The sequence below is a fragment of the Camelina sativa genome, chromosome 15, assembly GCF_000633955.1.
Source record: "Camelina sativa cultivar DH55 chromosome 15, Cs, whole genome shotgun sequence".
In the NCBI taxonomy this organism is placed as follows: Eukaryota; Viridiplantae; Streptophyta; class Magnoliopsida; order Brassicales; family Brassicaceae; genus Camelina; species Camelina sativa.
Window position 1 is genome coordinate 18,238,224 of NC_025699.1, and position 18,179 is coordinate 18,256,402.

At 36.0% G+C, this 18,179-nt stretch overlaps 3 protein-coding genes across 3 annotated transcripts in view; 2 read left to right on the forward strand and 1 right to left on the reverse strand.

The window, feature by feature from the left end:
* LOC109129119 (uncharacterized mitochondrial protein AtMg00810-like) lies at positions 2,434-3,546 on the forward strand. Its single transcript, XM_019236757.1, has one exon. It carries the CDS (start codon positions 2,434-2,436, stop codon positions 3,544-3,546), a length of 1,113 nt encoding a protein of 370 aa, XP_019092302.1.
* Positions 12,944-16,865, forward strand: LOC104747121 (long chain acyl-CoA synthetase 8). Its single transcript, XM_010468692.1, has 12 exons — positions 12,944-13,099; positions 13,206-13,726; positions 13,816-13,896; positions 13,989-14,261; positions 14,410-14,541; positions 14,628-14,801; positions 14,885-15,114; positions 15,627-15,744; positions 15,830-15,961; positions 16,047-16,181; positions 16,282-16,488; positions 16,569-16,865. The coding sequence occupies exons 2-12, from the start codon at positions 13,220-13,222 to the stop codon at positions 16,731-16,733; spliced, it is 2,154 nt and encodes a 717-aa protein (XP_010466994.1). The 5' UTR covers positions 12,944-13,099; positions 13,206-13,219; the 3' UTR covers positions 16,734-16,865.
* Positions 16,808-18,179, reverse strand: part of LOC104747120 — a 1,841-nt gene continuing 469 nt past the window's right edge. The window contains exons 2-6 of the mRNA XM_019237258.1: positions 18,035-18,179; positions 17,683-17,842; positions 17,495-17,593; positions 17,332-17,414; positions 16,808-17,248 (exon numbers count right to left, since the gene is read on the reverse strand). Coding sequence (XP_019092803.1) covers positions 17,113-17,248; positions 17,332-17,414; positions 17,495-17,593; positions 17,683-17,842; positions 18,035-18,179 — 623 coding nt within the window. The 3' untranslated portion in view covers positions 16,808-17,112. The remainder of the gene's footprint in view (positions 17,249-17,331; positions 17,415-17,494; positions 17,594-17,682; positions 17,843-18,034) is intronic.

Genomic DNA, 18,179 nt, shown 5'->3' on the forward strand with positions numbered 1-18,179 from the left:
CTTCTCGTGGCAGATGGTTCTCACAACATCAAACAGCTCCGCAGTCTTCTGGTGAACGTCCCATATGTCAGATTTGTGGTAAAACAGGACATCTCGCATCTGATTGCTGGAATCGCTTTGATCATAATTATCAAAGACCTGATGTTGCTCAAGTGTTTTCATCTCTGCAAATCTCTGACGGAAGTGACTGGGTCATTGATTCTGGAGCCACGGCTCATGTCACTTCCTTGACCAATAATCTGCAGTCTGCTGCGACTTACACTGGGAATGACACAGTTCAGGTTGGAGATGGCACCTTCATACCTATCACTCATGTTGGATCCGCTACCATTGCAGGTAAAATCTCGCTAAAAGACGTTTTGGTATGCCCAGATATGCAAAAATCACTCATTTCTGTATCTAAACTGTGTGATGACTTGCCGTGTGGAGTTTGGTTTGATTCTAATAAAGTTTGTATTGTTGACATACCAACTCAGAAGGTGGTAGCAAAGGGTCCACGAAATAGAGGGTTATACACTTCGGAGAATCAAGAATTTGTAGCTTTATTTTCAAATCGACAGTGTACAGCCTCAGAAGACACTTGGCACCATAGGCTTGGACATGCAAATTCTCAGGTTCTCCAACATCTCAAGACCAGCAAGGAAGTTAGCATCAATAAGAGCAGAACAACCTCCATTTGTGAACCTTGCCAGATGGGGAAGAATAGTAGATTACAGTTTTTTGATTCGGATTCAAGAGTTTTTTGTCCCCTAGATCGAGTTCATTGTGATCTATGGGGACCCTCTCCAGTTGTATCTCGACAAGGGTTTAAATATTATGCAGTTTTGTGGATGAATACTCAAGGTTCACCTGGTTCTATCCTATGAAAGCAAAATCTGAATTTATCTCTATATTCAAGGTCTTTAAATCAATGGTTGAAAACCAATTCAAGACTAAGATCAAAACGTTTTAGAGTGATGGTGGAGGAGAGTTTACAAGCAATGCACTTAAATAGTTTCTCTCAGAGAATGGGATAATTCATAGAATCTCATGTCCTTACACTCTCCAGCAGAATGGAATTGCTGAGAGAAAACATAGACATATAGTTGAGCTAGGACTAACTATGTTGTTTCATAGTCACACTCCTCTATATCACTGGGTTGAGGCTTTTTTCACAGCCAGCTTCATCACCAACCTTCTACCCTCGTCAATACTGAACAACTGCAGTCCGTTTGAGGTTCTATTCAACGAGAAACCTAACTATTCCATGTTGAGAGTCTTCGGTTCAGCCTGCTATCCGTGTCTTAGACCTATGGCTACTCACAAATTTGATCCAAGGTCACTGCAGTGTGTTTTTCTGGGCTACCATACTCAGTATAAGGGATATCGATGCTTATACCCTCCAACAGGTAGAGTTTACATCTCGAGGCATGTTATTTTTGATGAAAACTGCTTCCCCTTTCAACAATAATACAAACACCTGATTCCAACATACCAAACTCCTCTACTTCAAGCGTGGCAAGCAGCATCACCAATTACATCACCTGACATAGCTCCGATTCAGTCTTTGGTCCACTCATCACGTGGAGTCACAACAACAACAGGTTCAGAATCTGAAAATACAATCACGAATGTTGATGAGACAGATAATATGCAGAGTGAAGAAGAATCAACAGGGGAAGACACTGACAGTTCAGCTCTTGAAGAAGAAAATATTGAAAATCAAGAAGAAGAAAATCTTGACAATCAAGAAGATGAACCACAAGAGATTAATGCTCATTCTATGACAACTCGAGGGAAAGCAGAAATTCATAAACCGAATCCAAGATACGTCCTTCTTACATCAAGATTTGTTCCTCAAGAACCAAAAAACATTACAGAAGCTCTAGCACATCCTGGTTGGAATGATGCAGCCCATGACGAAATCAAAACAATACATATGCTGCACACTTGGGATTTGACTGAGCCTACGGAGGATATGAACATTCTGGGGTGCAAATGGGTCTTCAAAACCAAGCTTCGACCTGATGGTTCGGTGGACAAGCTAAAAGCTCGTCTCGTTGCAAAGGGCTTTGATCAGGAGGAAGGTTTGGACTATCTGGAGACCTTCAGTCCAGTTGTAAGAACAACAACAATTCGTATGGTGCTTGATGTTGCAGTTGCTAAGGATTGGGACATCAAACAGCTTGATGTTTCTAATGCTTTCCTTCATGGAGAATTACAAGAACCTGTATTCATGCTTCAACCTCCTGGCTTCTTGATAAAGAGAGACCTTCCCATGTTTGTCGACTCACAAAAGCTCTATACAGCCTAAAACAGGCTCCACGAGCTTGGTTTGACACTTTCAGCAAATATTTAATTGAATTTGGGTTCACTTGCTGCAAATCTGATCCATCTCTGTTCACTTATCACAAAAATGGTAAGTCCCTAGTTCTGCTCTTATACGTTGATGACATGCTTCTTACAGGAAGTGATAAGAGTTTAGTTGACACTCTGCTAGAATCTCTAAATAAAAGGTTTTCTATGAAAGATCTTGAAGCTCCCAGCTACTTCCTTGGTGTTGAAATCCAAAAATGCAAGGATGGATTCTTTCTTCATCAAACGGCTTATGCAAAAGACATTCTCTATCAGGCTGGTATGTCCGACTGTAATCCCATGCCAACACCACTACCACAAAATCTTGACAAGATGAATACAGAACTCTTCTCTGAACCCACTTACTTTCGGAGTCTTGCGGGAAAGCTTCAATATCTCACAATCACAAGGCATGACATTCAGTTTGCAGTCAGTTTTGTGTGTCAACGGATGCATGAACCTACAATCTCTGACTTTGGACTGCTCAAACGTATATTGCGATACATCAAAGGTACAATACAAATGGGGTTGTCCATAAAGAAGAGCTTTAATCTGTCTCTTTCAGCGTTTTGTGATAGTGATCACTCTGGTTGCAAAAAAACTCGTCGGTCCACATCAGGGTTCTGCATTCTTCTTGGTCCAAACCTGATCAGCTGGTCGGCTAGAAGACAAGAAACGGTCTCACACTCGTCTACTGAAGCAGAGTACAGGGCGCTAACTGATACGGCTCACGAAATAACCTGGCTATCATTCCTTCTTCGTGATCTCAGGATATCCCAACAGTTTCCAACCTTGCTCCAATGTGATAATCTCTCTGCAGTGGATCTCAGTACAAACCCTGCTCTTCACAAATGTTCAAAGCATTTTGACACTGATTTCCACTACATTTGGGAGCAAGTAGCATTGGGACACATTGAGACACAACACAGCCCAGCTCAGTTTCAACTTGCAGACATTTTTACAAAATCTCTTCCCAGGCGTGAGTTTGAGAGTCTGCGACACAAACTTGGTGTTGGTGTTCCACCCACCACAAGTTTGAGGGGGAATATAAGTGATACTTGTGAGCTGGGCCACAAAATGATCCAACAAGGAGGAAGCCCAATAAAGAAAGCTGGTCAAGGTCAACACTCTCAAGTCATGCCAAAAGCTGTACCTGCAATGCCTCTGCTACACAACCGTTTTAGCTCACTGCAAGATAAGGATGCTGACTAGCTGATCACAGCTGTAATGAGAGCTGTCACAGTGACTCATCAATTCTAGATTGTTCTCTTTGTTGTCTATATAAGACATTGTCTTCTTTGTGTAAAAACTATCTTGAAATCATAATAAAGAAACAGAGTATTTCTTGAGTCTTTACTTTCTTCTCACATAGCATAGATTAAGCTTCTTGTTTCCTAATAAGTAATGCTAAGCTCAGCCACAGTCATCTTCTATCAACCGAACGCATTCCCTTTAAATGTTCAGCATCAGTCTCCAGTGGTATCAGTATTCAACCTCCATCAGGATAGAAATAGTTATATCTGCATGAGAGAGAGAGAGAGAAATGATGATTACAAAAAGAACCAGGGAGATGTAAATCTTCTCTCTATGCCATGTTAAAATTTCAAAAACTGATGAGAGATATTGTTGTGTTTTACCTAGAAAATAAGTTAAGGGGGTAAGCTAAATTCACTCTGCGGTTTTGTAATGATGAGGAGCCAACTCAGCCAACCATCAGGGATCAATGCTTGCGAGGTTCTTGATGTACTTCTTGCTGGTTTGCATGAGCTCGTCGAATATAACACTTTCCAAAGCACGGAATAGAACAGAAGTTGGGTGGATGTGGACAATCTCACCACTTTCCAAAGCCCTGTCAAGTCATTAGATATCGATGGAAGTTTTGCTAAAAGAGCAGAGCATAATAGGCGTATTTACATGTTAAAATAATAAATGAACCACCATATATAGGTAAACCTACCTGTATTGTATGTACCGTCCAATTGTCTCTGTGCTGCTTTAAGGAAAAATGATGCAGCAAGACATCTACGAAACTCAAGCATGCATTTCCGCATGAAGACACATTAAAACCCGTCTACAAAGAAGGCATAACCGTACCAACCTATATATGTCCCGAGCATGCTTCAAGGAACGGCTATTCACAAAGTTCTCCTTACACCATTTTTTCATAATTTTATCAATATTGTTTCCACTGCCGGCTACTTTTTTCTTTTCCAATAACTTATCTGACTCCCGATAAACACTAAGATAAGTTAGGTGATCCCCTTCAACGCTAGCAAAGTGGTTTTTTGCAGTTCTTGCCTGTAAAACAAATGAATAGAAGTGGCTGCTTTAATCAACTATTAATATAAAGAAAAATAAAATTATCCCCTGGTCTTTTGGTATGCTCACCTCTTCTCTTTTCTCACGCGGATCATAAAATATGGACTCCACAGTGAGCACTTTTCCATTTTTAATAAAATATACCAAGTGAATCATCATCTGCCATAATAGAACTCTGGACCATGTCATAAATGCTAAGATTATCAAACAGTTAAACCCGATAATGAATATCCATTCACTAAACAAGTTACATATTTTCTAAAAATTCATTTTCTATTTTTAAATGTTAGTTTTTATTTTATTTTTTAAATGTTAGTTTTGTGATGCAATCTCAAAAACTCATTAACATATTCATAATTTTAAAATACGATCATTTTTTTTGTTAAATGATGAATTATATTATTATTACTAAAAAAATTCATAATATTATTTTTATTACTTTTAAATTTTTATTTCTTTTAATTAATACATTTTTATATAGTTATTACTTTTATTAACTACTAAAAAATTAATAGTACTGTTTTTAATATTTCAATATTTCATTTACTAGGTATAGAGCCCCCGCGATATCACGGAAACTCATTTTAGTAAAATATTTATTAGAAAAATTCTTTAATTAAATTTATTAATTAAACTATTGGTATTCCTAAACTATTTAATAAAAATTTCAAAAACATACAAATTTTTTGAAACATTCTTTATATTTTTATTAAAATATATTTTTTTAAATAATCTTACCTTTACGTATGATTAAATAATTATCAGTGCTACACACATCAAATTAAACAAATTTTTACGATTAACTGCCATGAGATAACATATCAGTTGTGTTATTTTGTTCGCTTTTACTCGTCTTAACCTTCCGTTTGCGTCTTTTCAATGTAACCTTTTATCTATGTTTTATCGTCGTAATTTTTCGTAAAATATTTTTAAATTTCTGAAAAATGTATAAATGTAATCTACAGTCATGTCTTCTCTTCTTAACCTTACAGTCATATTTTGTATATTTTATGAATCGTTACAATTTATTCTCTTATTGTCAAATATGATATGTAAATGATTATATTTTTAAATTTTTTTTTTGTTTTGTTTTAAATGATAAAAATATGAATACATTATATAAGACACTATAAATTTCTTTAATAATCATAAAACAAATTATAAATATTAAAAATATTAATTGAGGACCATTCTTAAATTGACATAATGATTTGTTTAAATTCATTTCTATTAATTATTTTAATCCTTTTTAGCATAACTCAAACATATTTCTATTTCCAAAATCAATTTTTACTTCATAAAAATGAATATAAATATTACTATTCAGTCAATCAGTAAGAAAATTACCAATCCTAGCAAATTTGAATATAACTAAACAGAAAATTATCACATATTTTATTTATTTAAATCAAAAATCATTTATATATTCATATAAAAGGATACATCTATTTTCATAAAGGCAATATTGTAAATGTATATGTAATAAAAACAACTATCGTTTTATTGATGAAACATATTTTTATATAAAACAACCTATAGTCATTAAACATTTTGCCAATTATAATAGATTATATATACATGGTTAATCTAATATTGAATGTACTTATTACTAATTTTTTTCCATAAGATGCTGGTTAATTATCTCGAGTCACACATAAATAAATAATATAATAAATATTATAGGGGAACAATAATAGTTAGAACTTATAACAATAATATTTAGGTGTATGATGTAGCATCACAATGTGCGTGTCTAAGGAAGATGGTCGGCCAAGGACGGCCGGATTCATTGCTCTCACACGCTCCTCTTTTTTTTGGCAGTCAGAATCCAAAACCTTTTCAAACTTTTATAATATTTCATATTCAGTATCTTTTGTTGTTAAGATTTCAATTTGAGTGTATTATGACTAGAACTAAATATACAAATTCCATTAACCTATATGAAGTTGTAGATAAGTCTTTGTTGTCAAGATAGTTTATTGGATAATCATCTCAACCGTCAATCTTTCTGTTGATCACCAGTTTTCCATCTCTCAATAAACTGAATATTCCCAACTCTAGAAAATATAATAAAAAAACTATGATATTTTATTTTTATTTTTACCTTGATATTTCATGATTATATTTTTTTTTTAAAGTAAAAATATAGAAATCCATATTGTTTTCTATAATACAATTAGTTTTCTAATCAAAAAGCATGGAGTAGAAAAATATATATATATATATATATGCTTGTGACATAAAAAAAACAAACATATACGAGCCAATATGCTCTCATTTTCTTAAAAACCAAACTGAACCACATTTTTTAACAGCTAAAAACAAAAATTTCGGTTTGGATTCATACCAATAGAACGATAACCCTCGATGAATAGATGGTTGTATACATAGAGACTGAATATAATTAAATAATACAACAATTAAAAACATATATAAAACTGCAATAAATTTCTCACAGTGATGAGACGTTATTGCTAACAAATTCTCTTTTAACTAATACAAATATAAAAAAAAATTTGAATACAATGATGAGAAGTTATTAATATATAGATCTCTAAAGATGTGAACATTTGAATAGACACAACTGTTTGTAAAAGACACAATTCTGTATTCAACAGACGCAATTTTTTAGAGAGACGCAATTGTAAATTTTTTTACAAAAAAATATAAAATAAAGAAAATTTGAATACAATGATGAGAAGTCACTTATATATAAATTTATAAAGATGTAAACATTTGAATAGACACAACTGTTTGTAAGAGACACAACTCTACATTTAACAGATGCAACTTTTTAGAGAGATGCAACCGTTGAAATTTTCTATCAAAAATATATATATTTTACGAAAATGTACGACGAAAAATCACAACTGTTGTTGGTATTTTTTCAGAGTGTTATTATTATATTTGAATACAATAATGAGAGGTTATTTATATATAGATTTATAAAGATGCGAACATTTGAATAGATACAACTGTTTGTAAAAGACATAACTCTATATTCAACAGATGCAACTTTTTAGAGATACGGAACTGCAAAAAATTTCTGTCAAAAATATAAAATAAAGAAAATTGAATACAATGATGAGAAGTCACTTATATATAAATTTATAAAAATGTTGAATAGACACAACCGTTTAAAGAGATGCAACCGTTGAAATTTTCTGTCAATACATATATATATATATTTTACGAAAAGGTACGACGAAAAATCGCAAATGTTGATTGCATTTTTTCAGATTGTTATTATTATATAGATTTTACTTCATTCATTTTTTATTTAGTTATTATTTTATTAATTTTGCAATTAAATTCCCACCAAAAAATGAAATTTAGCTATTAAATTGAGTTATGTTTTGATAAATGTATCAATTCTTCTACTAAAAGTTTAAAAAGAAATTAGCTTAAAATTGGTTTGATGCATATAATTTGTGTTTTATGGATAAACATCATGCATATCCAATTACTATTGTTTTTAATATTTCAATATTTCATTTATTTTACTTAATTGGTTTTTTATTTAGTTATTATTTTATTAATTTAGCAATTAAATTCCTACCAAAAAATGAAATTTAGCTATTAATTTTAGTTATGTTTTGATAAATGTATCATTTCTTCTACTAAAAGTTTAATAAGAAATTATCTTAAATTTAGCTTAATGCATATGTGTAACATCCGCGAACCAATTTTTAAGGTTTTGGTGTGGGTGTCGATCGACACCCTTGGTGTATCGATCGACACCATGTTTTCTGGTTTGGTCCGGTTCGTTTTAATTGCTGTTTGGTTCGGTTTGGTTCAAGGAAAAATCCCTAAATCGTGTTATAAGTAGAGAAGCGACAAATTTAAGGGTTTTAGGGTGTCTTGTCGCCGTTTTCAGAGATAGAGAGAGAGGAGAGAGCCTATTGTGGTGTGAAGGAGATTAAAGGAGAAAGATCAGAATCGTTAGGGTTTGGGAGGAAACAGTTTCGGCATATCAAATCGTTCTCAAAGGTAATGAAATTTGGTAGGTTTATTCCCAAGTCTTTCATCGTCATTCGCCTTTTTACAGAAGTAGATTTGGATTTAAACTCGATGAGTTATTGGCAGTTTCGTGAGACACGTTTTCTCAGACGCGAGTTGGGACCATCGGAGATTGTAACTGAGATCGTGGTCTCGTGTGGTGCCTGATCGTGCTGAAATTTTGTGGGAAGCTTCGTGACGTCTAGGGGTAGCTTTTCACCGGAGCGATTTGATAGTTAACGGTTGGTTTTTATTTTAGGGTTTCGTCTTTGAGACTGTTCTTTTCTGATGTTTCTGTCCAGTTTTGTTATAAGTCGTTTTTGGTTGTGTGGCTTGTTGTAGGGCGTTTCTGGGCTGTTTCAGACGTTAGGAGGGTCTCAACTGGTTGTATTGGTTGTTATAATCAGTTGATAAGGTGAGTGCATGACCATGGCTTATCTAAGCCTGAGAATCCTTTGTTGTTCTTGCTTGATTGGTGGTGCTTTGTGGTGTTGTTCTTGCTTGATTGGTTGTGTTAGTGGTGTTGTTCTTGCTTGTGGTGGTTGTGTTATGGTTCTTATAGGTTCCTGAAGGTTTTGGGTGAGGTTGGAACGGATTGGAGATGATTGGAAACGGAGGTTCGTCGTTTGGATTCGTGCAGTTCGCGTCTGCGAAGGGAGTGTCGATCGACACCAGTTAGGTGTCGGTCGACACCATGTTTGGCCAGTGTCGATCGACACCTCTCTGGTGTCGGTCGACACCAAGTTGCTTGTTATGTGATTTCCTGGTTTGTTTGTGTTTGGTTGTTATTTGTTAAGCATTGGAATCTCAGTGGCTTGTGTGTATAGCCCAGTAGATGGGAGGATTGCCTCACTAAGTATTTGTGATAATACTTACGCATCTCAATTGTTGTTTGTGGTGTGCAGGTAAAGGTATGTGACGTGGAATCATGGCGATGAGGAGGAGGATGATCTAGGGTCTCGTTTGTGTGTTGTTGGTCTTTGCTATATTGTTTATGTTGGGAACCTTGGATAGATATATGCTAGGTTGTTGGATAGAATGCTTAGGATTGGTATTGTATTGATGTTGTAATGGTTCTGTAGGGTTGGTATGTTTCCGCTGTGTGTATTGGTTGTTATTGGTTTAAAGAAGAGTTGTGATTTAGGTTGGTCTAGTTAAGTAGTATGGGCTGCTTAATTATGTATTGTATTTAATGTTATTATTAAAAAAAAAAGGGTCGGGTTGTTTCAATATGCTTTGTGTTTTATGGATAAACATCATGCATATCCAATTACTATTTTTGTTAATATTTCAATATTTTATTTATTTTACTTAATTCATTTTTTATTTAGTTATTATTTTATTAATTTAGCAATTAAATTGCTACCAAATATAATGAAATTTAGCTATTAAATGTAGTTATGTTTTGATAAATGTATCATTTCTTCTACTAAAAGTTTAATAATAAGGTATTTTAAAATTAATTTAATGTATATGATTTGTGTTTTATGGATAAACATCATACATATCCGATTACTATTAGAGACAATATCAAAATTATTAGTAAATTTGGATTCATTCAACCATACCAAAATCCCTTTGAAATCCATTGTATATTAGCAATGGATGTTGAATGAAGAGAGAAAGGCAGGAAAAAGTTTTATATCAACGTAAACTCCATTTCTAAATTCTTTCGGTTATTTAAAAATGCAATGGTTTATAGTGGCATTCCTTTCCGTTTTTGGTTTTGTGATCCTCTCGATGATTGTGGGTTCTTGCATTTTGTGTATCACTGGAAAACATAGGAAGGACGAGGACGAAGACTAATGCATGAAGGAAACTTACATATGAATATCAGAATATGGCAGATGAAATTTATCTTTCCTAGTTTTTGCTATTTTATAATTTCTGGAGTAGTAAAATAAGTATGACTTTTATATAAATCTATCTTTTAAATTTAAAATAATTATATTTATATTAAATAATTTTTATTAATAAAAAATTAAAGTAAAATTCCGCACAAATGTTTGTTCCATAAACCATTGATTGTATTTGGTTCATATTAATGAAATTTGATAGATGTTAAACAAAAAAAACAAAAAAATATTATCTTCAACAATATATATGTTGTATATCTGTAACACCCGCAAACCTATTATTGAGATTTTGGTGAGGGTGTCGATCGACACCACAGGAGGTGTCGATCGACACTAGTTGTGACCGGTTTGGTCGGTTCGATTTTAATCGTCCGGTTTGTGTGGTTGGTTTAGGAAATCCCTAAAATCGAGTTGTAAAAGGGGGAAAACAACCTAAGGTCGTGTTTTTGTGTTGTTTGGCCGCTTTTAGAGAAAAACAAAAGAGAGAGTTGGTTCTTGAGCTTTTGAGTGGGATTCGGAGATTTCTTGGCTGTTCTTGAGAGATTGGAAGCTAGGAAGGATTTAGAAGCTTGCTAGGAAGGTTGGATTCGTTGCTTTTGGCCTGAATCTTCCTGCAAAGAGGTGAGTGCATGACCATGGCTAATCTAAGCCTTTGATTCCCTTGTTCTTGCTTGCTGTTGCTTGTTTGTGTGTTTTTCTTGCTGGGATTGGTTGATACAGGTTCTTATGGAGGTATAAGGCTTGGGTTTTGAGTATTGGACGATTTGGAGGAGATTTGGGAGCGAGATTCGACTCTCGACTTCGCGCGGATCGCAGTTGCAGAGGGAGTGTCGATCGATACCACTTGGTGTCGGTCGACACCAGCAAATTGGGCATCGATCGACACTGTGGGGTAGTGTCGGTCGACACCATTGAGCCAGTGTTGGTCGACACTAGGCTGGTGTCGGTTGACACCTCCCTTCCAGCGAGACGATGTTTGATTTCCTGGTTTGTGTGTTTTGTTTGATGCTTGTTTGGAACTTTGGAATCATTGTTGCTTGTGTGTATAGCCCAGTAGATGGGAAGATTGCCTCACTGAGTGTTTATCAAATACTCATGCATCTCAATTTGTGTTTATAGTGCAGGTAAAGGCAAAGTGTGATCGTAGAATCAAGGCAATGAAGAAGAGGATGTTCTAGGGACTCGATTGGATGTTGTCTGGCATTGCTAGGTTGCTAGAGTTGAGTCATTAGAACATTGTTTAGGATTGCTGGTTATTTGATTTATGCTGTTTGGACCATTAGTTTGTGATTGGAATTAATACTGGTTATTATTTTATTGGTTATTGGTTTATTGGATATTTATTGGTTTGTTTTTTTTTTTTTTTTTTTTTTTGTTAAAGGCTATTCAATTTTATAAATAAATGCCCAATGGGCTATTTCCGGATTTAGCCCATTACAAATCCCAAAGGGCTTAAACCACTTACATCAAACCAAATAAAAAACCGTGAATCAAAATTGACCCAGGTTTAAAACACGAACCGGAATCAAACCGGCTTCGTTTACCCTAATTCTGCAACTGAAGAACACAGTTGCAGCCGCCGCCCAAATTTTTGCGGATGCTCATCGGAACAGGTCCTCCGACGAGCCTGGACGACGCGAGTCAAACGGAGATGGTGATCCAAGATCCGTTGCCATCCCGCCACCGTAGAGCAGCTTCGAGGAGGAAGAAAAAAAGAAGCTAACAGCAGAGTTGATGCTGAAATGAGTCGAACTCAAGACTTGCCTCATAAATGAAATGATTATATTTGAGTTTAAAAATTTATATTGATAAAAAATATTTTAAATTAAAATCACATGCTTAATTTTATTGGTTTGTTATTCCGCTGTTGATTGTGAATTTGGTTAGGTGGCTAGTAGGTATGGGACCACTAGTTGTAGTTATTTATTTATATTTATTATTTATTAAAAAAAAAAGGTCGGTCGTTTCAATATCACTTAGTAAAGTAAGTTTAGTGTTTATAAAGATTTATATTCAAAAATTTGAATGATTATATATGAGTTTAAAAATTTATATTGATAAAAAATATTTTAAATTAAAATCACATACTCAGATATAAATTCTAATTAAGTATATTTCAGACTCTCAAAACATTATAGAGAGTTTATTGGTAATTCGGAATCTATCCCAGTTGGTAAAGAATGAAACATTTGAATATTAATCGTTATTACGTATTTTTCTATAACTATTTTAGTTGCCACTGGATTTGAAAAATCAGCGTTTCCATATTATTCAATTGGGAGAATCTTTTAGAACTTCAACGAAGCAGCTTCCCCGGAATTTTAAGTAAACGTGGCAACAAAAAACCAAATAGAAAAACATCCACGTGTCCCTCCATTACCCAACAGCCACGTGTCCATCACCGTACCGACGAATCATTCCTCTCTAAACCACGGCTGCTCGAATAAAAGACAGAGTCCACAAGCTTCGGATTGTTCAGAAGTTTTCAAACAGCGAAAAAGGTTTTAACTTTCACTTTCTTTTTTTTGGAATACGATTCGAAGAACTCATCAAGAAACTTCCTTTCACTGATCCCTCGATCCCATTCGTAGGTAACCCACAATTCCCAAAACTTTTCGATTCCTTAGCTTTGGATTCTGTTTCGCTCGATCGATCATCATCGGGTCCGGTTAAAATTGTTCCTTTCCGTTGTTGTAGCTTTCTTCGCTCTTATGGAAGATTCTGGGGTGAATCCAATGGGTTCACCGAGTGGATTTGGAGTCTATGGGATCATAGGAGGTGGAGTCGTTGCTTTACTTGTACCTGTGTTACTCTCCGTTGTGTTCAACGGAAGCAAAAAGGGGAAAAAGAGAGGTGTTCCGATCAAATTAGGCGGCGAGGAAGGTTATACGATGCGTCATGCTAGTGCTCCTGATTTGGTTACTGTTCCTTGGGAAGGAGCTACAACTATCTCTGCTTTGTTTGAGCAGTCTTGTAAAAAGTATTCGAGAGATCGGTTGCTTGGGACTAGAGAGTTTATTGGTAAAGAGTTTGTTACGGCTAGTGATGGCAGGAAGTTTGAGAAGCTTCATTTGGGAGAGTACAAGTGGCAAACTTATGCAGAGGTCTTTGATCGTGTTTGTAACTTTGCGTCCGGGTTGGTTAATGTTGGACATAATGTTGATACTCGTGTTGCTATCTTTTCGGATACTCGTGCAGAGTGGTTTATCGCGTTTCAGGTTCCTTCATTTTAGCTAATGGTTGCCGTTTTTTTGTTTATGTGGGTTTTTGCTTGATATTGTTTGATGAAATTGGTCAAAATTTTCAGGGATGTTTCAGGCAGAGCATAACCGTTGTTACAATCTATGCTTCTTTAGGAGAAGAGGCTTTGATTTACTCACTTAATGAGGTTGGTAGGGGAAGTTTTTGACGTTGATGTTTTCTTTAATTACTAAATTTGGTTGCTGGATCTCTGAATATAGAGTTTTGTATTGTTGACAGACACGAGTGTCGACTCTAATATGCGACTCAAAACAACTTAAAAAGTTGTGTGCGATACAATCAAGCTTGAAGACTATAAAGAACATTATTTACATTGAAGAAGATGGAGTAGATGTTGATCCTAGTGACTTCAATAATATGGATGACACAACTGTTTCGTCCATCTCTGAAGTTGAGAAACTGGGGCAGAAGAATCCTGTTCAACCCATCTTACCTTCGAAGAATGGAGTTGCTGTTATAATGTTTACCAGTGGTAGTACCGGCCTACCAAAGGTGTGTGTGTGTGTTGGACTGCTTCCTTGCTCTTTGTTATGTGTTTTTGCTTGCCTGAATTCTTGATACGGGAAACCATATTTTATTTTCGTTTAGCAAATCTATCACTGCAGTTTTTCCTAACCTTTCGTTGTGCGTATTCACTCAGGGAGTTATGATTACCCACGGGAATCTTGTCGCAACTGCTGCAGGAGTTATGAAGGTTATTCCAAAACTGGATAGGAATGACACATATATTGCTTACTTACCTTTGGCTCATGTGTTTGAGCTGGAAGCTGAGGTATGTTACGGTGCTCTCTCTCTCTCTTTTAAGTACTACCTTATTGTCTTGCTCTTTCTTACCAAATCATGATTTTTTTTCTTCAGATTGTGGTCTTTACCTCAGGTTGTGCCATCGGTTATGGCTCAGCAATGACTTTGACTGACACTTCTAATAAAATTAAGAAAGGAACTAAAGGAGATGTTTCAGCTCTAAATCCAACTATCATGACTGCAGTTCCTGCTATTCTTGATCGTGTCCGTGATGGAGTTCTGAAAAAGGTACCATCTTAGCGACAATAATGTTGTGTGTATTTTTGGAGTTACTTGCTATATCATTTATATTTCTATACGTAATAATCTAGGTTGAGGAAAAGGGAGGGATGGCGAAGACCCTTTTTGACTTTGCATACAAGCGCCGGCTGGCAGCTGTGGATGGAAGCTGGTTTGGTGCCTGGGGTCTGGAGAAAATGTTGTGGGATACTCTAATCTTTAAGAAAGTGCGTGCTGTGCTTGGAGGACACATCCGGTTTATGCTCTGTGGAGGGGCTCCACTATCTCCTGATTCACAACGCTTCATCAATATCTGCATGGGGTAAGAGAATCCTCTGTGGTCTCACTTTTGACATTTCCATACGAGTCTTGTGATACGTGATCATGGTTAGGTAGATTAGAGTATGGTTAGGACGTTTTAATTAATTGGTTTTGGTGCTTTAGTTTATGCATTTGGTTTTCATAATTTCCATTCTACGTTAAAGTATTTTCTATATTTTACTAGGGTTTTGATTAAGTTGTATCAAGGCCTATATAATGGTCTTTATTGATTAATGAGAAACGAAGCCCCAAGAATTAACCTTATTCTCTAAGAGAGAATTAGGGTTAAGAGGTAGCTAAGCATTCATATCTTTCTTAATTCTCAAGCAAATAGTTGGTTCATAACATCTTGTCCCATATTAGCTTGGGAAAATGCCATTGAAATCGTTTGGATTTGTGTTCACATCATTAGTGACGTTGGTATGGTTGTACTTGTCTGTATTCGTCATAGCAACTTCATAATGCTTGGGCTTAGATTTTTTCTGATTGTGACTGCCCATTGTTTTCTGTTAGGGCTCCCATCGGTCAAGGATATGGATTGACTGAAACGTGTGCTGGAGCTACATTTTCTGAGTGGGACGACCCTTCTGTTGGCCGTGTAGGACCTCCACTTCCATGCGGCTACATTAAGGTTCGCAGACAATCTTTAATCAACACAACACATTGACAATTTGTAAATTTTTTTGTAATCATGAGAAAAAATTTTCATCTTGCAGCTTGTTTCTTGGGAAGAAGGTGGCTACAGAATTTCAGACAAACCAATGCCTCGAGGGGAGATTGTGGTAGGTGGTAACAGTGTAACAGCAGGTTACTTCAACAATCAAGAAAAAACCGATGAGGTTTACAAGGTAAAGCACACGGTGTTGCATATTCTAGGAGCTTAGTTACCCACTTGCTATATAGATTTCTGAGGGTCAACATGACAAAATGCAGGTTGATGAGAAGGGCACGAGGTGGTTTTACACCGGAGATATTGGAAGATTCCACCCTGATGGATGTCTTGAAGTTATTGACAGAAAGAAAGATATTGTTAAACTTCAACACGGGGAATACGTATCTCTCGGAAAGGTTTGCCAAATAAAACTTAAATTCTACATGGAGAAATGAGGATGGTATGATATTATTATCGCCTCATGCCTTTTTATTGTCTGAATTGTGTGTTTCACAGGTGGAGGCAGCTTTGGGTTCAAGCAACTACGTTGATAACATCATGGTACATGCTGACCCAATGAACAGCTACTGTGTAGCTCTTGTCGTTGCATCACACGGAGCATTAGAGAAATGGGCAGAGGAAGCCGGAGTTAAACACAGTGACTTCGCTGAGCTATGCGAGAACGGTGATGCAGTCAAGGAGGTTCAACAGTCTCTTACCAAGGTTTGTATTTTCAATAGCCGTCTCAGGTTTTACATACTTACATCTGTTAATATATGTATTCCAAACTCTTACAATTTCAGGCAGGAAAAGCGGCAAAACTCGAAAAGTTTGAACTTCCAGCAAAGATCAAGTTGCTGTCAGAGCCGTGGACACCGGAGTCGGGATTAGTCACAGCTGCTCTCAAGATAAAGAGGGAGCAGATTAAGGCCAAATTCAAAGATGAACTCAACAAGTTGTATGCCTAAACAATTTTCTTTGACTTGCGACAAACTTTATATATTTCAGTTTGATTTTCCACGTTTCGTTATATCTACTACAATAAAGTTGGAGTTTTTCTCTTGTTAATGAAATATTGGTAAGATTACATTTTCACTGTAGTACTGAATCTATTGTTAAGGAGCTGGAGTAGTTTGTTCTGATGATCCAGAATTACATTTCCCTCTGTATGATCTAGAATTACATTTCCCTCTTCTAGAATACATTTGTGGCACTGGTGATTTACCATTTTCATTAATCTTATCATCAGCCTTCATGCATCAGAAATTTGATAGTCTCTGAGAAACCTTCCTCGGCTTTTGGAAACTCCGTGACAATTTTCTTGTCATCGAGTGAGCGTTGATGTTGCTATTGATTTGGGTCAGATGATGGAGATTCTTTAGGAGCTGTCGTCTCTGACACTGCTGGTCGTAGGAGAAGATACAAAGAAGGTCCCAAGAATGGCACCACTGATACCGGTAAAAGCCAGCTGCCTTTATCAAACCTGAAAAAGAAGCAGTGTGTTCAATAGAAAAGAAAAGGGTCTTGCTTGAGTAAACACGGTAAATAGCTTTGTATAGAACTCACCATTTTCGGCTGGTCATGTCATTGTAAACCCAAAACGGAGCAAATGCAGACAGTAAACAGAAATCAAGACTCGTAACATGAATCTGCATTTTGAGAAGGTATGTCAAATATGAGCAAAAAGATGATTTGCATTTCTGGAAAAGAATGAGCATATCGAACTTACGAATTTGCTCTCTCGAAAGTACTGATAGAACTCTGTCCAGTCACCAGCATTACCAACTACTGAATAAAGAATTATACCCAGTCCTGCAACAAGAGTTACCTGATGCATAAATGTGTCAACTCTCAGTAATGGAAAACCAAAAGGCGAGAGACATGAATAAAGATTACAAAAAGAGGGAGATCTTTTACCCCAGCAGTTATTTTTGATTCCAGAATATTCAAAGGCCATTTTCTCAGTTCAGTGTCTGAAACAGGAGGAGCAGGAGGATTCCACAAGGCAAAATAAGGTAACAGAGCGTATACACCACCGAAAAACGAAAGCACAACAAAAGGCCAAGCCGGGGTTTTACTGTCGAACAAAGTGTATAATAGATTGAATATAAACACTAATATGAGAGTTGATGAGAAAGTTTCACTGAACAATCTCTAATATGGTATCAGACAACTCTAAACTACTAGTTTTTCTCTATTTCATTGCAGCTTAGAGTGTTACTTAACTCTCTAAAGAGGATAAAGGAAGAAGCCATAAAAGTAATGATACCTTCGACCAGTGGGAAGCAGGAGCATGCCATATACCAAAGGCCACAAACCCATGATGTACCATAACCCAACAAGGATCTGATTCATTCTAAAACCATCATCACTCTTCAAATTCAAGAGCTTTTTCAAAAAGTACAAGTCTTGCG

Bases quoted from the DNA above. Each gene is read 5' to 3' on its own strand.
- LOC109129119 (XM_019236757.1), top strand. From the start codon at position 2,434: ATGCTTCTTACAGGAAGTGATAAGAGTTTAGTTGACACTCTGCTAGAA.
- LOC104747121 (XM_010468692.1), top strand. From the start codon at position 13,220: ATGGAAGATTCTGGGGTGAATCCAATGGGTTCACCGAGTGGATTTGGA. The intron at 13,897-13,988 runs GTTGGTAGGGGA...TATTGTTGACAG, and splicing joins TGATTTACTCACTTAATGAG to ACACGAGTGTCGACTCTAAT. The intron at 16,182-16,281 runs GTTTGCCAAATA...TGTGTTTCACAG, and splicing joins AATACGTATCTCTCGGAAAG to GTGGAGGCAGCTTTGGGTTC.